A 19846-nucleotide genomic window follows, 5' to 3' on the forward strand; every position below is an offset into this window, starting at 1 on the left:
TCTGCCGTAATCTCTCACCATCACTTTCATTCATCCTATGTCAGCGTCCTGTATACGATAGAGTTAGTTTTTAATGCTGTGACACTATATGCTTAAGTTACAACGCAAATTTTACGTGTGTAAATTGTACTTTTTCATTTCAAGCAATGGTTTGTGTAAGGAAGGATGATGGATGCGCGAGGTGGATTATATGTAAAAGAGAGAAAGAGAGTTCATGTGCGAGTAAGCAAGCTTTACAGGATCGTTTTCAGAATGCGTTCAACTTGTTCCCAGTTATCAGTTGGTACGCGTTCAATACGTTTCTGGAAATGTTCTTCGATAGCGTTCATATGCTCCCAGCTCTCACGATCGTGCACAAAGTTGATACTAGCACCGGTACGACCAAAGCGACCCGTTCGACCCACACGATGGAGATATGTTTCTGGTTCAGGGTTGTTGTAGTGATCCAATGGCATGTCATAGTTGATCACAACGCTGATCTGCATGATATCGATACCACGCGAAAGGACGTTTGTGGTCACCAACACTTTGGATTCGCCGCGTCTGAAATGATCCATCACCTCGTCACGCTCTTCAGGAGACATCATACCGTGCAGTGAGAGAACAGCATGGCCTTGCTCTGTCATGCGTCTGGCGATCTCATCAGCAGTTTCACGGCGCTATACGTATACATATTGAATTGATATGCTATTTTCCTCGGTAAAGCAGTTGAGAAAGCAAAAAAGGATACTTACACGGCAAAAAATGATACTTTGACTGACAGTCAGGATGTCATACAAATTGCAGAGTACCTCATACTTGTGTTCCTCATTTTGACAATCCATATAGAACTGCTTGATAGTATCAACACTCAGTTCTTCGCGACGCAAGGAGATTTCGTTAGCATCAGGAGCAAAGCGTGGAGCAAACTTGCGGACATTATCAGGGAACGTGGCAGAAAATAAAACAATTTGAGGTTCGACTTTCAAAGATCTAAACACATCCCACGTTTAGTCACGAACTCATCTTTGCACTTTCTGACAATCCCCCCCTTCGATCCTTATTCATCTTCAATCCCGGGGATCCTCACCCTTTAATACGAATGCTTTGGTCGCCCAAACCGTCTTGGTCCAACATGTTGTCTGCTTCATCCAAGACAAACACCTTGATTTGTTGGGTAGGGAGTAGACCACGTCGAATTGCGTCTTGGACAGAACCAGGCGTGCCAACGATCACGTGCTCATCGAGCCGTCTACCACGATGTAGACCACCCTTGACAGCCATGCCGATGTTGATCTTAGTGAACTTGGCCATGGTTTGCAAAACATCAGCGATCTGTCTCGCAAGTTCGCGAGACGGGACCAAGACGATAGCCTAGCATATGCGAAATGTCGAAAATTAGCTAGTGCTGCGGCAGCAACAACCACCAAAATTCGATGTCTTTATATAATTACCTGTGGTACACGCAAACTGGAGTCGACACGGTTGAGAATGTTTAGCGAGAAAGCTGCAGTTTTGCCTATGTTAAATATTGTGAACGATTTATCGTTAGTTAAATACAAGCAACAGCCGAGTCGTGTAAATTACATTGACTAACCAGTTCCGCTTTGTGATTGGCCGATCATGTTTTTTGGCCTTTGTAGACCGAGATATAAGATATTTGATTAGCTAGGCACTTTTGCAAAATACTGAATTACTTACGGATTGGCGAGTAGCATTGGCAAGGCTCTTTCTTGGATCTTGGATGGCTTGCTGAATCCCATCGCATATATGCCTTGCAACAAATCCGGGTGCCTATATTGTAATATCAGATATCCAAATCCCCTTCTCATACCGCACACCCACAATCACCCATATACAAAAAAAACCGATAAAATATACAAACTTACAGGCCCAATTCTTCAAAGCTTTTAACTGAAGACAACGGAGAGCTGTCTTGACCCGCAGTGCGAACGTGTACGTCGAAACTGCTGTCCAATAAACCTGTGTTTCCTGTAACAACGTATATGGTTTCGACTTTAATATATATGGTGAAATAGAATACCAGCAGCAGGACAAAGATATATCAAGCAAAAAAAAACTGTACTTACCACTGGGTGCTAGATCAAAACGAGGTTGGTGTTGATCGATGCCTATAATGTGCGTTGAATGTGTGTCAGTGCTGCGGATATCGTACCACGATCACTGATCCCTGCCCATTGCCCAAAGTTAATAAGAACCTTGGTCGTTGCTCCACCTTGACGCTCCTAATGGTTTTTTTATTAAATACAAGTATTTTCAAATTGATAATTCACTTGTTCACTGTTCGATTATTCGACTTACCAGTTAAGTCGCCAAGACGAACGTTGATGCTTTCCATTGTGATTTGTTCCTTTACTACAATGAAGAAAATACCTGTCAAAACTCCTGCTCCTTTATACTGACACAACGCAATCACACCAAAGAGCAGAAAAAGAATTTGGCGTGTACGCATTCATGAAAAACGCCAACAAGCGCCCTCCAATGATCAAACAAAGTTGTTTTATAGACGTACCTTTTCTTAAAGTTCACGGAGAAGGAGGAAGTTCACGGAGAAAGAGTGCCTGTATAAAATTCTGCGTGGATAGAATTTACTCTGTTTCAAAAGAAAGTTCGATTTCTGGATTTTTGTCAAAGCCCACCTCCTGTTTTGCTATGTTTTTTAACAAACAATATAATGATGATTTTAAAAGAAAAGGTACTGTTAAGGGCAATGAGAGCTGTCTAACACCATTATAATTATATTGCAGCTTTAAGCACTTTGTATACTTTAACATCATAATATGCTCTAACACTAGTTGAACGCGAGCAAACAATTTTATAAATAAAGAACCAGGTTTCATATCGAAAGTGAGCTAGATATGTACAAAGTATTAGATAACTATTTATCAGTATGACATGACGAAGAGAGGGAACAACCCTTTTAGCTGGCTGCAGTGATTGAAGGCCTCTACTTCATGTACGTTGTCTAGTTATGAAATATACCGGACAAGCTCGCTCTGCGTGGATCAGGTGCTATGCCCTTTCTTAACCAGAAGTGCATAGACAAGTAAAAGTATTATAATGTACTTTGGCAATCTAGTATATCTAAAGATGTGAGGGCTTACCCTCGATTTTTGTGAATATACCAACAATATAATAAGATGACACCCCTTGCTCTTCTGATTTCTCATAGTGCTCGTCACACTTATAAAGCAGAGGCGCTCTCCAAAGTGAGCACGACAGACAAGCTTTTTAGGTCAAGTAGTAAGTGTGAACCTCACACAAGCGCAAAAGATATGTTTCTGTAGTAAATTTTAGATAGGTATAGCAGCATTAACATGAAAAATTAACGGATACCAATGATATCCCAGTCTACATTTTAATTTAAAGCTATGCTACTACACGATGAAACAAGTTTTATTCTTGTAATGCCATTCACTGAACAGTTGCTATGATAAAGAAAGGCATAGACCAAGTGAGTATCTAAGACTTACAGCACAGTTCCATGGCAGTAGCGCTACTGTGGTGCACGCATAGAAAACACACGCGAAAAAGTTGGCGGGATTTCAATTTGCTGCGGAGGCAACAGTATATGAGTTACGTCGCCCGCCGCAGCGCACATCTCTTCTTCACCAGCTTCTTATTTCTTTTATCGCAATGCTCGAATTATTCGCAATTACGCTCGCTATGTACTGTGGTACCCTCGTCATTGGCTGCTTTATGCTCCTCTGGCGGGCCCACCCACTACTTTGTAACTTTGCTGGTTCCGTCGCCCTTGTGGCCTTTGTCTCTCGCGCTGAGTGTTGCACTTCGGTGCGCACGTTGATCCGTTCCTTGTGTACGTTGTTAGGTCTGCTCCCGCCTCCGCCGTCGCGCCCCATCTTGCCGCCATCGCAACCTGCTCCTGCACCTGTGAATGTGTTCCAGCGCAACTATTTTTCTTCGTATGGTAAGCATCGCCCCAATCCTTCGCGGATTTTGGAGGGCATAGATCGTGAAATCGACAACGAGGTCTACAGACGTGCGGCTAGTCGTCTTCCTCCCGATATGTTTGATTCTCGGCCAGCGTTTACTTTGTATCCTGACCCGATGGACATATTGGCTGAGCGTGAATACTTGAAACAGTTGAAGGAGTGGTGTGGTTTCCCAGTTTCGCGCAGAGTTACTGTAGTTGAGGACGCATTGCGACGACTTGTGCTCAGACGCTCTTCTTATGAGGTTCAGACGACACCTGTTCAGCCGCCTGTGCAAAACTCTCCTACTCGTACTCGCCCTGTGCCGGCTGCTACCGTGGTTGATTCCACAGCAACTGTGCATGTTGATCCCTCACTTTCTTCTGCAGCAGTCGAGGACACGACTACAGTGCCCGTTGCGCACATGGATGTAATGATGGAACAGCCTGCGGCCCCTCTGCACTTGCATTGCTCCCGGGTTCCTGAACAAGTTTCGGTGATCGAAGAGTCTGTGGCCCCTCTGCAATTGCATGGCTCCCGTCTTCTTGATCCCGAAGTCCACGCGATGCCTTCGGAAATGCCTTCAGTGCTGCCTGTGATGGAGGACGCTCCTGCTGCGCCGGCTGTCTTGGGTGATTCCACAGCTGTGCAAACGATGCATTTTTCTGACGTTGAGCATACTCCCGCTTCGGCGTGCGAGTCCCTGCCTTCTGAGCATACTCCCGCTTCGGCGTGCGAGTCCCTGCCTTCTGAGCATACTGCCGCTTCGGCGTGTCAGTCCCTGCATGAGCAAACGGCCACTTCGGTGCGCGCGTCCCTGCATGAAAACGCGGTCGAGGACACACCCATTGACGAGGATGTCCAGATGGAGGAGCCGTCGTATGACGATGAGCTCGCCAACTTAATGGCTTCCCTGACTTTGGGGATGGACGCTTCCGCGTGGTATGAAGATGATTCTTCTGCCATTCAAAACCCATACGCTTTGCAAACTCACGCTTCGGCATACGAGTCCCTGCACCAAGAGCATACTCCCGCTTCGGCGTGCGAGTCCCTGCCTGAAGAGCAAACCACCACTTCGGTGCGTGCGTCCCTGCCTGAAGAGCAAACCACCACTTCGGTGCGTGCGTCCCTGCCAATTGACAACACGGTTGAGGATACACTGATCCACGAGGATGTGCAAATGGAGGAGTCGTGTGACTCTATGTCGCATGACGCTCAATCCTCCAACCCAATGCCTTCTCTCGCTTCGGTTGTGGACGCTCCCGTGGGGCCAGCTCAGGATGATTCCTTTGCAGTGCCTGTCCCGATGAGACAATACAGATCTGCGCAAGACGCTTCTGCAAGTGTGCCTCTGCCAGATGACGATGATGAACCCGCAGCAGTCGAGGATACACTTGAGGCTGGCGTTGTGCAAGCGGATGATGCGCTGTTTATCGGCAATCAACCTGTATTTATGCCTTCTGCCGCTACGCGTGAGGACACTCCTGCTGTGCAGCCAAATGATGAGGGTATTGCCTCCTTTTGGTCTAGAATTTTACAACGGGCAACGGTGCTCGACGAAGAGGTCTCTGACCTCTTGAGTGCCGCAAATCCCGACATTCCTGCCACGACCATTACTTCCGCCACTATCACCACACAACCTGCCACGGCAACCGCCGTTGGATCCGCCCCTCTGTCTCCGCCCTCCCCCTCCGGTGATGTTGATGTAGATGCCGTCCGTTTTCAGCTTCAAGCCGAAGCGGACGAGGATGATGCGTGGTTCGACGAGTTGATCGGTAAGTTTTATTTACATTGACACATCATGAATCCACGCGTTGTATTTACCAATTCTAATGAATGCTTTGATTTTTTAGTCGATTACTAGGTGTTTTGTCGTGTCGTGTTGTCGGTGCTGCGCGTTCTGTTGGTGTTCTTTCTGGGCGCGATTTGGGTTCTGTGGTTGTTTTCTTTTGGTTTTGGTGCTTCGTGGTTTGTCGGTGTTCTCCTCCTCTTCCTCCTGGTCCTCCTCCTCCGTTTGTTCTTACTCCTACTTTTCCGCTCTGCTGCTCTTGCTGTGTGTGCTGCTTTTTTTTTGGCGTTTTTTGGTGCGCCATATGGTGTATCTACGTGGGCAACGGTTCCGGTACGTGTTTAAAGTGTGGCTGTAGGTGTCAGGAGTAATCGTTGGATACTAAATCTTTTTATTTAAATAGGCTGCTATTTGTGCTGCTGTCTTTGTTGTGGGCAGATACTTTCATGTCTGTCTCTGGACGCGAGTCCGTGTAGGACAACAGGTAAATATAGATGCCTTGATAACATCAGCCCAAGTCTTCAGTGTGTGCATGTCGTTGATTAAAGGGAATTGTTAATAGGTCATAGCTGTTGCGGCCTTGTGTGCGCTGCACTCTGTGTGTGGCGACCGTCTGGCGGGACGGGTTTGGAAGACACCTCAGTGGATGGTTTCCTCGGGTAAAGGTAAGGGGTGGGTGGGGCATTGGTGGCACTGGCTACAGCCACCGGGGGTGAAGGGGTATGAAGAGCAATGGGGATAGCGAGGACGGCACAGTCGATGGTGGGGAGGGGAACACCGCTCTGGTTGTTTGGGTATTGCAGGAATACCATCCACATGAGCTGGAACTGACTGAAAAGACAACCCAAGGCGTCGGGCTTGTATGATTACGGGAAGTACTATATTTTTTTTAATACTCAATGAAAGACGAACATCTCAATAAGAAGAGACTTACTAACTGATAATCCTTTTTCCATTCACTCTTCCCTTCTTCATATCGCATTCAACTCGGATGTGGTGTGAAGAAGGCGAAGAAGCATCCATTACTAGGGATTAAATCATTCCTTCTCAAGGTTGTCTTTTCAGTCAGTTCCAGCTCATGTGGATGGTGTTCCTGCAATACCCTTGCAACCAGAGCGGTGTTCCCCTCCCCACCACCGGCTGTACCGTCCTCGCTATCCCCATTGCTCTTCAAAATCTGGATCTCCCACCGGTTGTAGTTCAGTGTGCCATGTAAGTCCCCGTTCATTCCTTGCCTTTGCTTTGGGGATTCCTGAAGCTGGGGTGTCTTCCGTTGGCGGGTGGTGCCAGTGATGGTTACTACTGTGGGCTTTGGCGGCTTGGAACGTTTTCCCCTGGCAAGGGAATGTTTCCGCTTGGAGGAGTGGAGAATCCCGTCTTTGGCTTGATCCTGGTATTGGAGACGAAACCGGGTGTTTCCTGAAAGCACGCGCTTGATCTTCAAATGATCGAAACCTATCTTTCTCGAGCGGCTTTCAAAAAAGTCAAAGACGTTCATTTCGAGTGGGTCGCTGCTGCTTCTGCTTCTGCTGCTATATCAAATCGGCGAAAAGAGTTTTTAAAAGAATGCTATTATCACGAAGACAAATCATCGAGCCGGGACAACTCATCAAGAATATGGCACCTATCCCAAGTATTTGGCATCCTGCCGGCCATGTCCAAGACGCGCATTCCCTTGGTCTTTACAAGCAGAGCAATTCCATCGAGCGAAATTGGTATATCCGCTTCGCTTTCTATCAATCGAACCAAGGCAACCTATCGTTCATGTCATCAACCAAACCGTCATGATCGGTTATGTCTTTGAACAGAAGAGCAGCGACCAGATGTGCGATAGAAGAACATAGCAATATGGAGGAGACGCATGAAATCTACCAACAATCGGTTCTCATGCGGAGGCTATCGACCTACAATCCGAGGATCACAGTATATTTGACAGCAGTGTGACAGCGATTCAAGTATTAGCCGTGGATATCAAGTCTGGCAAATCGATATCACCAACTCAAGCTCAGGCGAAATGATAATCAGAAAGAAGCTGGTCAAGAAAGCTTTCTGAAGGTCAGACAGTTCAACTTGGTGTGCACAATCATGTTCCTATATGTCTCTATCTCTATGGACATGGACGTTTTACCATCCAATCTTCAAATGCGACAGCAGCCCAGCCCAGCCACGGAGGAGGCACTTTGGGGTTTGGCGGTCCCAATGTGAGGCTAGCGCATTTCAGCTGCGAAGAGTAAGCAACCTTGAATGCGACAAAGCAACGAATGGCACCAATCTTTGTTCATCTACAACTGTTTCCCCCCTTATGCTGGTCAACAACAAGCGATCGGAAATCCAATGATAATCATCGAACGCGGCGAAACGACAGCACACACAGCCGAGGCATATCATCCGCGAGCATTTATGACGGCAGCAATCAACAAATAAATCAACGTTGCCGGAAAACGCCACGTATGACACAACCACCCTAGTAACTTATCATCGTCCAACACACAATGACATGTCTGCCACTTCACGGGCCGGTCCATCCACGCGGCTATCCACAACAGATGGTCTGCTGTCAATGATTGGCTTCAACACTAGGTCCTTGGATAAGCAACACACACAACAAAGCGGATCAATCAAACTTGGAAACACTACCAACGATCACAAGAGGGAATTCCAAGGACGTGTCATTGTGAACTTGTAATGGCAGCAGCAAGTGACAGTAACTACAACACGCTTGGCATGCAGCACACACAGCAATCCATATGGATCGTCAAGGGATGCTAAGGTGCTCAAGTAGTCAGTACGTTCATCGGCCATTTTTGCGGCTGTCGTCGACATACGACAAGTGCCAAGATGGTTTACCAAACGGCACAACCAATGACTCACGGTTGTCACCAACATCCAAGATAAGCAGCAGCAGCAGGACTACTCTCACCATCAAGATCCATGTGAGGTCTGTGTGCGTCGTGCTGGCTTGATCATCAATTGCAACGACAGTGCAGACACCAAAAGCTACAGCTCAACATGCCGTACTGTCGGTGTGGTAAAGATACTATGGACGAACCATTTCGGATCCAAGCTTACAGAAAGCAGCTGCCACCTTACACACTGGTCAAGGCTTATTGTGCCAAATGCGAACGAACAATCCACGGATGCGATGCTCGCCATACGCGACTAATAACGTCTGCAGATGTATCGTCAATACTGCAAATTGTGGTAAGTTACTAATTTTTGTCATGATTAAAGGAATGCCATTGCCATGTGAAGAGCGTATATGAACTAAAGCATTGATACGAAAATAGACCATCATTCAGCCTGTCACAAGAATTTACATCCTACATTGTCCCAATTTCCTTTACCCTCTTTTCTTTTTCTATATGCTATTTTTCGCTTCATATGTCGTCCCCCCTCATTGATTGTAAGTGCAACGATCGATTGGAAAAGCTGACAATGTTTATTTTTAATAGTATAGAAAAAAAACACCCCGTATACATCCTTATACATAAGCACAAAACCCAACGGCACACACGGATCGGATTGGTACAAAACACGTCGACAGATACAACTTTTTAAATACAAAATGAACAAGATATGACCAAAGTCGCCAGCGCAATAGCCCAAAAATTATACAGTCAAAAACATACACAAAGCAAGAACATAAAAAAGATTCAGTCAGGTAAGTGTTAGAAAGATCTTCCTTTAATTCTTTTTTGAAGAACAAGATACTAATCTCTCTTTATTGTATGTGTTCCCACAGATCGTAGGTGCCTGTCACCGCGCTGACGTACATGATTGCAAATTAAAAAATAAGTTTGCAACAACCAAAACAAATACATCATCCGTCAGGTACGGTTGTTAATATAGAGCTTCATACGATATTGTACATTCCAACGCACCATCCATCAAGCATAACGACTAACATACTACTCATTAGATTGGCAGCTTTAGCCCCAGTGACGTAGAAGCTTTATTCAAACATCACATACGAGAAAAAATTATACAAGGTCTATTCTTGCGTTAGCGGCGACGATTGTCTCAAGACATTTTCAGAACAAGCTATCATTTCTTACACGACTACAAGACGACCAAATTGATGGCATACCTGACACCTTACACGATGCAAACTACATACCACGTCCAAAACCGGGTACTGTCTGTGTTTTACGCGTGCCATCAAGCGAATCGATCGTGTGTGCCGTCCATTTTACCATACCTTGATATCATAATATGTTACAAAATAGAGAAACGAAACGAAACTAAAAAAAATGAAGAAAAAAGAAAAAAGAAAAAAGGAAAAAGGAAAAAGGAAAAAAAGAATAGAAAAAAAGACAAAGATTATAAAAAAAAAGCTATAACGCACGCTAATCCATTCTGTTCTGTAGCACTTGTCATCAATGAGGGTATCGACATTACGTCTATTTATTACATTATTACTCTCATAAATACTTTACTACTACTATTTTTACTGTATATTTTTTCTGGGACAATAAAACTCTATCTTCATTTTGAAAGCATTTGTGGGCATAAAGTGATGTTATTTTAGCCGTGATCAAACTGCAGTTACTGTACCGTCATGTGTTTATTCATAATAATTTACGCGACAGTTCTCAAGGATTAAAGTCGGCATCAGGGTACAGTATACGATCAGATACTGTACATATTGTACATACTAATATGATATGATAATATCAGCAATGAAGGCAGAAAAGCAAACGTCGAACATCGAAACATGTCATTTTTTTCTAGTTTTTCACGTCAAAGACAATCCCAAAACTATTAATGACTACTGTAATAGCGACAAACTTTGTGCTTAATCATATGTAGCAGGACTCATCTAATAAACATCAGTGCCGCAAAATAAAGGATATCAAATGAATACTGTACAGGAGACTGTGGTAGTATTAATCATATGCAGATTTCAAAAACGATAGATAACAGCGCTGCATCGGAACGGATACCAGTTACACATGCATTTGTCGATCATTTCCTATTGTGGAGATTGGCATACATCGTTATTATGGCCTCCTCGTGACGACGGTGCTGACGATGATGCGCCCAAAGCAATGATAATCATGGTTGAAAGAATTCATGACACTACACGATGTGAATATTACATGGCAGAGTAGGAAGCTGATCTTAAGTCACAAGATATGAACACTGACTGTCATTCTGATTGGCGTCCGGCTCCTGAGCGAAAATTACCCACCACTCTCGGAGATGAACCAAGTGCGTGAGTGCAAGGACCAGACAAACTTTTCATCATAACGTAGCATATAGGCTTGACTTATATGTACGCTTAATGTGAACATTGCGGTTTTCACATTTTTCACAACTTTATACCTAATAAAATACATGCTTCGTCATGTAGACCACAAGAACCATTTGGACTGGTTAAGGTTTACACCAGTATGAGTGATGTGGCGCTGCTGTTCTAATAGCAGTAGTATCCACTCGTTTAAGTTTTGCTACAAAATGAGAAGTTATACTTGATCAATTACGTTTAAATCCTTGTGCAAGACATCCGCGACAGTGGGTGGTCAATCTGCACACATTCCTTTCTGAATATCACGACGGCTTGTTCTTCGAGGCTCTGTTCTTATCACACTATAGTACTGTAACAGTTAGACATTTGCAATTGACACACGGATTTTATACATATTCCAACCTCGAATTGCTTATATGCACTCGCAGAGTTCCCTTCAGCATGCCCATATTGCTTCGTCTTGTAGGCAGAAAACATGATCGTGGATTGATAAATCTGTACAACTATGATACTCTTACTTAAGGTTCATTTGAACGTACAATACGTACCGTAAACCTACAGGCGTTCAAGCATAGTTTAGTATATCGTGGCCTTCTTTACCACGTGCAAATACTTACCTTCTACAAAGGCGCCAGATCCAACATGATGAACATACTAAGCTTTGCTTCTAGGAAGTCGTGTGTGCTGAGGAGCGAGAGGAAGCGATATGATCTTTGGCGTTCTTGCTGCTGAGGCGCAATGTTATAGACATACAATTTCATTTTCTCCTCTGACACTTTTCAAAAGCAGAAACAAGTTCCTTATACCAACACAGGAATTCCTTGCATGTTTTCGTATGGTTTCCAAAACGAGCTTTGCTTCTCCTGATTCTGCCCACCTTTTCGTAAGCACAGTAGCTGATCTTTGAACGACGGGTCATCAAGATAACTAAGTAACATTTTTTTTACCTCTATTAAAACATCACGCAACTTTTTTGATTTATCATCTAAAACCGTCTACTCGTCATCCTGACCTAAATCTTCCTAGATATCCGCCAGTATACAGTAGCACCGTCAAGTTACGCCAGATGATTAGAAGCAGCATTGCTTAGGGCCACTGCCACCAAAGTGATATACGATGTAGTTAATCAATAAGACTTCTTGCAGCTTAACAATACACTCTCGTAATTCGCTTTTGAGTTGTCCTATTTCGAAATTGGTTGAAAAAGCTGGATTTGGCGGTTTTCACTACCTATAAATGTTGCACTATGTTGAATTATTGATAACAGCGGAAAGAAATCACCTATCCCGACATACACAACAAATGCTTCGGCAATAATTACCGTTAACGCATAGCGCTCGAGATTCTTCAAAACTTGCTAATGAGCCTTCCGTTGTCGTAGGGCATAGCGCGCTTTGTATTTCTCCTCTTAGGTCATTGCTATACTTTGCGTTTTCAGCGCTTCAGCCTCGTGGATCTCTGTTCAATGCTTCGAAATGTAATGCATGCGTATATGTACTTGCCTGTTAATATATTTTTGCTATGATAGCTTCCGTTTTCAATGTAAAGTTTATAATGCTGGTCCAGATGTCTTTCTTTGTGTGTACCACGGTGACCTATATGTACAGAAATTTCTTAGAGTATCAAAAGTAGAATTTCAGAAAAACAATTGCGCATAAAGTCCTCCTCGACAGTACTATAAAAGGTTGCTTGTCTGACGTATGGTACATAGTAGCCATATATCCTGGTATATAGTTCAATTTCAAATAATGGCTCATTATCGCTCGAAAGCATGCCTATATTCAGATGATAGTATGTGGTCATCCAGATGCTTTTTTTAAATATAGTTTTGTATTCTGAGCAACAAAGATGATATGCACAAAGTTTGTGTGTATAAAAAGACAAATGTTCCACAGCATGTAAACAAAAAAAAGGGTAGAGAGGACAAAGTTTGTGATTGGAGAAGGGTGGGACGAGCGTAGAGAGACGGAAAAGGAGTTATTTTTTATTACGGGGTTTACTTTTTTTAGTATTCAATGTTCTACAAGATGGGAGGAGACGAATGTCAGTGCACACATTTCTAGTAGAAGAACACCGCAACAACAACAAAGGTAAAAGGGAGGGATCATTGGTAAAACTTACATTCTCATCACAGTGTCGCATGACGTTTTCGAATACTTTCAAAAGCTTGCGTCTAGCGCCCAGAGTGCTGACACCAGCCTGAAGCATGTCTTCGTCCGTCATCCGAACGACTTGCTGCCACTGCATGCCATCAAAAGCATGACTGTACTTGTGTAATCTTAAACTTCTCAGCCAATTTTGGACATCTACAATGTGATCGATTAGCTATCTTGGAGCATAAACTTGGTAAAGCAGCACATAGATTAGCTTTACCTTTCATCAGTTCAAAATCAATAGTTTCTGCAGCCAATTTATCTTTTAATGCGCGTGCAGCCGATGAGCGTTTACGTCTGCGTGCTGCACCAGTCAGCTGCTGATCTTTGGCGCTCACATTCGAGGTATCACTATGGTCGCTCAGGTAGTCGTTGTTGTCGTGGTCATAAATAGCGGGCGGTGTCAAGAACTGTCCAAACTGGACCTCTTTTTTGGTAGTAGTAGTAGCAGTAGTAGCAGTTGTTGATGTGGATGTACTCGTTACTGGTGTTGGCGGCGTATTGTCACCAGGCGTAGTTGAAGGAGCGGTAGTACTGATTGTTGTCGTTGTGGGTGAAGCAGTAGTTGTAGTCGTTGTAGGCGTTGTAGTGAATGACTGTGGCAAAGGAGTAGGAATAGGAGACAATCCTGGTGGTGGAGCTGGTTTTGAAGGAGTAGTTCGTTGATCGGTGGTAGTAGCAGTGGTAGTGGTAGTAGCATGTTTATTAGATAGAAGGGAAGAAGTAGTAGTAGTAGAAGTGGTATTATTATTGTTGTTGCTGTTGTTTCGAGCTGATATGAGACGTTCAAGCTGTTCAACTTTTTGACCGATTCTCGAATGCTGGTTATGATGGTTGTTGTTGTTGTTGTTGTTGGTAGGATGTTGTTGCTGATGATGTGTATCGCGGCGGAGGCGTGCCTGCGCTTGCTCCAGTGCGGTCAAGCTGTTTGTTGCTGCTGCAAGTTCACGTGCAGAAGCCGTAGTAGAAGGATACTCTTGCTCTTCCCTGATGGTATCACTCTTGCGTGTCCAGGGGAGATCCATTTCTCGCTTTTTCTTCGACGAAAGCGAGCCAAACGACCAGCTATCGTCGTTTACAGACCCACGATCGCCAATACGGCCCACCAATGGTTTTTCAGCAGAGTTGCTATGATGATGATGATGATGATGTTGCTGTTGTTGAGGATGTTGATGATGATTTCCTCGTGCCAGCGGGAAAGGCCAGTCATTACCGGCAGCGGCGGCGGCGGCAGCAGCAGCAGCGGCAGCAGCAGCAGCAGAGGTCGTTGTGCCAAAGAGCGAGCCGCTACGTGATGAAGGCGTAACTTCGGAGGTGGAAGCCTTCAGACGAGGTGCAAACCCGCTACCGACGGATGCAGAAGAAGAAGAGGTGGTGCTTGCACCACTTGATGCAGTGGAAGAACGGTTTGAGTTGCTTCCGTTGTTGGCGGCCTGGATCTGTGCACGCGCAGCCAGGGCCTTTTCATACAATAATCCTTGCTGATGGCTCAAGCCCAAGGATCGTGGTAGCATCATGTCTCTGTTACGACGTCGGAGATCATCAGGCTCACTCAACGCGGACGTAAGTCGGTTGCACAAGTTCGACCGTGTGGCCCGTCGGCTGGGTGGGTACATCTGTCGCTTCCGCATTTCGTACTGAGACTCCGTCGATACGACTGAACCCGCCACGGTTACTGGCGCGGGTGTCGACGCCGCTGCACGAGCTAGAGGATTTGTAATAAATTCACAACAGATACTTCTTTAGTGCAAATGTTTATAGAAAGTGGGTATCCCGCTTTCTTTCTTTCAGGCTTGTTTTCTCTCTCTACATTGCTTCGTCGTAGACATTTACCTTTTTCCTGTCCAGCAGGGGAAAGCAATGCGCCCAATGGATCCTGGTTCGCCAGTTGCTGCAACACAGTGATCAAGAAGCGGATCTGGATCTGTGAGGCATTCTGGACAACACTGTACAGGGCAGCCGTTCGCTCAGGATCAGATCGGCATCGGAACCATTGATTCACATGGTTGAGTTCGTCCTTGAACGCTTGGTCGAGACTAGCTGCGGCCACCTCTTCGAGCATCTTCTCGTATCGCTGGATGTTCTCAAACCATTCATCGATGGCTTCTACAGAAAGTATTCAGTTGTTAGTTTTCCTCTTCTTCAAAGAAACACGACGGGTTACGGAGGAAACATGTTTGTACCTTCAGCAGCATGACCGCTAAGCTGTGGGTTCTGCAAAACATCGGATGCAGGACGGCTATGACGTGTCTGTTGCTGGTGGTGGTGGTGGTGGTTGTTATGGTGCTGTTGGTGTTGTTGTGGTGGCATAGCAGCAGACGGAGTGCTTGGCAATAAGTTAATGAGGTCGGATGCTGTCATGGATCGAAATGCCGGTGATGATCCGGCTAGGCTGCCTGGCGACTGGAGCGGATTGTGGCGGTGGTGAAATGAGTTGAATAGGTTCTCTTCCATGGCTCGGTGAACATCATGCGTTGTCATTTTCTGCTTTCTTTTCTTTTATGGAATGTGAAATTGGTTGGGATGTGTTTTGTGCTTTGTAAAAGTAGTATAGGTATACAGAATGTGTGCTTTTTTGCTTTACGTAGGGGTAATAAAAATGGGGTTGTTGTTGGTGGTTGTTATGAGTGGAAGAAGAAGAGAACTTGAGCGAGCAATAACAGAAGAAAAATATAAAAGAAAATAAAATAGCAAAAGAAAAGAAACGAAGAAGAGCAAAAGTTTTTGTGCGAGCGAGAGAAAGAGAGAAAGAGAGAAAGAAAGAAGGAAAAAGGAGGACAGGAGGGCAAATAAAAAAGAAGAAGAAGCGAAGGTTGAACAATAAACAGAGAGGCTGCTTTATTATTGCGTAGTGTGAGTACGGGTTGGGCACCACAACAGCAGGATCGGCACTTGTGTTCACTTTCTTGTCAAACGTGCTTTCGTTCTAAAACACTCTCTTTGCCTTGCACTGTCGCCACGGACGTGCTTCTCTGTTGAGCCCCTAAGCAACGATGCTACTACTACTGGTTGTTTTTTAGAAATTAGTAGCAGTCATCCGTCATAAAGCAAGCAAGGAGCTGGCATGATGATGGTGGGTGTATAGAGAATATATGATGCAAAAGGATGCTTGTACTGTTCTCTTTAACATATACTACAGTTTCCAGGGGGGGAGGGGCAGGGAAAGGGGCTAGGTTTAATGGGGGAGAGTGAAGACAAAGAAGAAGAGCTACTGTATTGGTGTGTTATAAGGAGACACACACACACAGAGAGAGAGAGAGAGAGAGAGAGAGAGACCAAATAGAGTTGCGAAGCGTGACACACATTCCACTACAGACGATGCAGATCGTTGCGTGGCTCTGTCCAATAGCATTCGCTCCAACTTGATTGGATACCATCCTGACTGCCTTATGTTCTTCTGGTGGTTTTCCATGATAGATAGATAGAAAGACGGTGAGCGATTTGTGTTGGCAAATGCTCATTTTGACAAGTAATCAATCAGGAAGAGCTCAAACAGGTTCATAATTAATCTCGGGGAGCGTTAGTGGAAACTGTCTAAAACCAGTAGAGTGCTATGATGCTCATATACTGGTAGTAGGTAGTATTCTATAAAGTGACCCTTTTCTTCTTCTATGTGATAAGAAAAACGGGTCTATGCGCTGAATGAAGCATGTAGCAGGATGTAGGGTCAGGAAAGGAGGGAGGTGACAGGATTACTTTCTTACCACACGCTCTCTCTCCATGTGCTTTCATTCTACTATGTGTATTTCAATCAAGTATGATTGTTGAAAAGAAGAAAACAAAATCTGGCTTCTAAAAATACCATCATACTTGTTTCCGGTGGTTACACAAAGCCTTTTTGCACATTTTGGTGTGCATGGATCGCCAACCCGGCTTTATTCCAAAGTGCAACGATCATCATCGTTTGGATATATATACTGCCAACCATCATCACCATACTCGGTTCATTTGTCACAAAGTACGAATCTTTATTTTGTATGTTTGAAGTTGTTTCTACTATGTAGTTTGTAGATTGTTGTAGTAGTGTAAAAATTTGGGATGTGTTGTGTAATACAATTCAGCACTACAAGCAAACAAGTCAATACTAGTTTTTACGCCGGCTGCCGTTTTCTTTCCTTTTTATTCTTTTTATGTGTTAAGGGTCTGACCACCGTTGGGGTGGATGGTTTGACCACTGATGTAAGAGCTGTCGGCCGATGCCAAGAAGACAAAGGCAGCGGCAATCTCGGCCGGTTGGGCTGGGCGCTTGAAAGGTGGGAATGAACCAAAGTTTTGGATTTCTTCTTGCGAGAACGTGTTTGGAATCAAGGGCGTCCACACGGGTCCCGGGGCAACTGCGTTCACTCTGATATGTCGAGGTGCCAATTGCTGCGACAACGCACGCGTGTAGGCGACAACAGCGCCCTTGGTGGCCGAATAGTCGACAAGCACATCCATGCCTCGATAAGCTGCTACGGAAGCAGTGTTAACAATACATGCACCGGCCTTCATGTGTTTGGCAGCGTGCTTGGTCATATAGATCGGTCCGAACACTGTTGATAATATGAAGACATCATCATCGATCGACAACCCCAACCAAGAATTAGCCCGCACGTTAATTAAGATACGTGTAGTTAGCAAAAGGAAAAAGATCGCCATTTATTCCGTCCGCCCCAATCCATCCATCCGACCTTTTTGGTCACACGCACACACGTACACACAGACTGAATTAATGATTCCAGATATTGACTTTACCATTGGTTCTAAATGTGCGCTCCATAGTTTCACCAACGAGATCCTCGATCTTATCCACCTTGTGCTGTTCAGCGGCATTATTAATCAAGATGTCAATACTGCCAAACGTGTTCAAGTGAGCATCCAGAATCTCGCGACAGTTATGTTCGTAACCAATGTCACGGGCAATTAAGTGGACCTGACACTTGCTCTGCGCTTCAATGGTATCTTTGGTGTACTTTGCATCGGCATCCTCGCGCGAATCCCGATAGACAATGGTGATACCGGCACAGCCTTCCAAAGCAAACAGGGTGGCAATCGCTCGGCCGATACCACTGTCAGCGCCTAAGAAATGTAGTGTTATTAGGATATAGAGCAGGACAGAGCACACTCACATATGTATACGATGTATTGACAACAGCAGCAACAGTAGATATATAGTAATGACCATTGTCTTACCTGTAATCAAAGCATGACGACCCTCGAGTTTGCCAGAGCCAACATACTGTTTGAAAGTGGGCGTTCCTTCCGTGTCATAAGAGGGCAAGTGCTGCGTCACAGGGGCAGGCTTGAGCAAGGAGGCAATGCCAGACTTTTCATAGACGAACTTGCGACGCATTTCGTTGAACTCATAGACATCCTTGGGAAGATCTTGGTCGAATCCGATAGTCATGTTGTTATGTGCTCAGTAAGAGAAAGAAGAGTTGAATGTATCTCGTAACGAAAAAATAATTCCAACAAAACCAAAACGTCTGTATTTATAGACAAAGAAACCTGCAGTCCTTTTTATTGCGTGTGTCTTTCGTTTGGCCATGCTACCAACAAATAATGGACCAAGCCTCCTCTTCCCTTTCTCTCTCGATGCATTGTTGCTAACTGGCCTGGGAAATTGGTAGTGGAACTAAGAGCTTTTTCTACTATACAGACACTCCTTCTCCCTCTCACTCTCCCTCGGACTATTCACAAAGTCACTCGGACTCAATCCCCAGAACAGGGGAACATTAACGTATTACGGAACGATCACTAACTAGCGCGCGGGCTCAGTGACGCTTCACAATTTTATGCAAGCTGGTTGCCCATCATCTGCACCCCTTCCCCAACAATCCCCCTTTTCTCAAACCTTTTCGTTTATTTACTTTGGCTAACAGGAGAGCAGCAGCTTATAGCAATTTCCACTATGAAGAAAAAGATTTACATTGTACCTTTATGTGTGTACGTTCGAATTCCACCTTGGAAAATAGAGATATAGGGATAAAAGCCATATTTTATCACATGGTTGCTTCTGGTCTGTCAACACTTTGTTTGCTGTCGCCCAGTCTAAATTAATAACGAGCGAGGAGTCTGCTCTAAGCCAGGCTAAAAATACCAAAATTGTCGAGTTGCAGGATTGTGCGGCTTATAACATTTTACGAAATTTAGTACTTCGTATAACAGCAGTAATTATCATCAACATTGCAGTAGCAGCACCATAAACATTATTGTTATCGAAAATACGAGTAACAGTTGATATTTGTAACACAAAAAGGCTATTATTAACATATACTTTTGAATCAAAGAAGCACTTATCAATGTACTGGGGTTCTTATATATATATGGCACCGTCGTAATAGTACAAGAGCGGTGTAGTGATATTAGATTATTACAGTAACATCGAACATTTAGGCGATTACAACTGCAGAAACATTTGCTGCGTATGCTATCTCACGCCCAAGCGACAACTATTCCCCTGTTGATGTCGCTGTGAAACGTATTGAAGTATATTTCATTATTACTTATCGATGGGCTGTGCAAAAGCTGCTAACAAAGTTATCGTAGCAGCAGTGCATATGATAACAACAATGCCGTAACATTGGTAACTCATGTTCGTGTGTTTATACATTAAAAATATCTTTTTTCTTTTGGATTGCTCATTGGCCATTGCAAGGAACCGATCCACAGTATATAGCATTGTTATAGTCGTTAATTGCTCCCTCTCGTGTGTGGCAATGCAAAACGGGGGAAAGGGGAGATG

General features: G+C 44.4%; 7 protein-coding genes across 7 annotated transcripts; 1 reads left to right on the forward strand and 6 right to left on the reverse strand.

Moving 5' to 3' along the window:
* Positions 1–196: 196 nt before the first annotated feature.
* BDB00DRAFT_382168 (P-loop containing nucleoside triphosphate hydrolase protein) lies at positions 197–2592 on the reverse strand. The gene is made up of 11 exons (XM_053117158.1): positions 2513–2592; positions 2302–2355; positions 2199–2225; positions 2070–2111; positions 1869–1962; positions 1681–1773; positions 1577–1614; positions 1434–1498; positions 1070–1353; positions 735–972; positions 197–659 (listed from the first exon to the last, which is right to left on the reverse strand). Exons 2-11 carry the CDS (start codon positions 2336–2338, stop codon positions 234–236), a joined length of 1344 nt encoding a protein of 447 aa, XP_052979536.1. The 5' UTR covers positions 2339–2355; positions 2513–2592; the 3' UTR covers positions 197–233.
* Positions 2593–3621: 1029 nt separating this feature from the next.
* BDB00DRAFT_824208 (uncharacterized protein) lies at positions 3622–5996 on the forward strand. Its single transcript, XM_053123593.1, is given in 5 exon segments — positions 3622–5325; positions 5407–5696; positions 5744–5747; positions 5760–5762; positions 5776–5996. The coding sequence occupies 5 exon segments, from the start codon at positions 3637–3639 to the stop codon at positions 5794–5796; spliced, it is 2007 nt and encodes a 668-aa protein (XP_052979537.1). The 5' UTR covers positions 3622–3636; the 3' UTR covers positions 5797–5996.
* Position 5997: 1 nt separating this feature from the next.
* BDB00DRAFT_824213 (uncharacterized protein) lies at positions 5998–6540 on the reverse strand (the record flags this gene model as incomplete). Its single annotated transcript, XM_053123594.1, has 3 exons — positions 5998–6054; positions 6125–6205; positions 6284–6540. A coding segment is annotated over one exon (256 nt), but the record flags the coding sequence as incomplete, so codon positions are not given.
* Positions 6541–6555: 15 nt separating this feature from the next.
* Positions 6556–7518, reverse strand: BDB00DRAFT_382375 (uncharacterized protein). The gene has a single exon (XM_053117159.1). It carries the CDS (start codon positions 7217–7219, stop codon positions 6704–6706), a length of 516 nt encoding a protein of 171 aa, XP_052979539.1. The 5' UTR covers positions 7220–7518; the 3' UTR covers positions 6556–6703.
* A 5599-nt stretch (positions 7519–13117) lies between these two features.
* BDB00DRAFT_723425 (uncharacterized protein) lies at positions 13118–13282 on the reverse strand (the record flags this gene model as incomplete). Its single annotated transcript, XM_053118211.1, has 1 exon — positions 13118–13282. A coding segment is annotated over one exon (165 nt), but the record flags the coding sequence as incomplete, so codon positions are not given.
* A 1545-nt stretch (positions 13283–14827) lies between these two features.
* Positions 14828–15943, reverse strand: BDB00DRAFT_907567 (uncharacterized protein; the record flags this gene model as incomplete). Its single annotated transcript, XM_053128618.1, has 2 exons — positions 15306–15943; positions 14828–15228 (listed from the first exon to the last, which is right to left on the reverse strand). Exons 1-2 carry the CDS (start codon positions 15601–15603, stop codon positions 14828–14830), a joined length of 699 nt encoding a protein of 232 aa, XP_052979541.1. The 5' UTR covers positions 15604–15943.
* Positions 15944–17060: 1117 nt separating this feature from the next.
* On the reverse strand, positions 17061–18587 carry BDB00DRAFT_824221 (uncharacterized protein). Its single transcript, XM_053123595.1, has 3 exons — positions 18295–18587; positions 17857–18180; positions 17061–17654 (listed from the first exon to the last, which is right to left on the reverse strand). The coding sequence occupies exons 1-3, from the start codon at positions 18506–18508 to the stop codon at positions 17251–17253; spliced, it is 942 nt and encodes a 313-aa protein (XP_052979542.1). The 5' UTR covers positions 18509–18587; the 3' UTR covers positions 17061–17250.
* Between the last annotated feature and the right edge of the window lie 1259 nt (positions 18588–19846).

This window comes from Zychaea mexicana (genome assembly GCF_025766255.1).
Source record: "Zychaea mexicana strain RSA 1403 chromosome Unknown BDB00scaffold_38, whole genome shotgun sequence".
NCBI lineage: Eukaryota > Fungi > Mucoromycota > Mucoromycetes > Mucorales > Lichtheimiaceae > Zychaea > Zychaea mexicana.

What these genes read in the sequence shown, in the direction of transcription:
- BDB00DRAFT_382168 (XM_053117158.1), bottom strand. Translation starts at nt 2,338, where the DNA reads ATGGAAAGCATCAACGTTCGTCTTGGCGACTTAACTG. An exon ending in AAGGTGGAGCAACGACCAAG is followed by an intron (nt 2,112 to 2,198) that starts GTTCTTATTAAC and finishes CGCACATTATAG; the next exon opens with GCATCGATCAACACCAACCT. An exon ending in CCAATGCTACTCGCCAATCC is followed by an intron (nt 1,615 to 1,680) that starts GTAAGTAATTCA and finishes CGGTCTACAAAG; the next exon opens with GCCAAAAAACATGATCGGCC.
- BDB00DRAFT_824208 (XM_053123593.1), top strand. Translation starts at nt 3,637, where the DNA reads ATGCTCGAATTATTCGCAATTACGCTCGCTATGTACTGTGGTACCCTC. An exon ending in CCGCAGCAGTCGAGGATACA is followed by an intron (nt 5,326 to 5,406) that starts CTTGAGGCTGGC and finishes GCCGCTACGCGT; the next exon opens with GAGGACACTCCTGCTGTGCA.
- BDB00DRAFT_382375 (XM_053117159.1), bottom strand. Translation starts at nt 7,219, where the DNA reads ATGAACGTCTTTGACTTTTTTGAAAGCCGCTCGAGAAAGATAGGTTTC.
- BDB00DRAFT_824221 (XM_053123595.1), bottom strand. Translation starts at nt 18,508, where the DNA reads ATGACTATCGGATTCGACCAAGATCTTCCCAAGGATGTCTATGAGTTC. An exon ending in TCGTCATGCTTTGATTACAG is followed by an intron (nt 18,181 to 18,294) that starts GTAAGACAATGG and finishes TACATTTCTTAG; the next exon opens with GCGCTGACAGTGGTATCGGC. An exon ending in GCGCACATTTAGAACCAATG is followed by an intron (nt 17,655 to 17,856) that starts GTAAAGTCAATA and finishes TATTATCAACAG; the next exon opens with TGTTCGGACCGATCTATATG.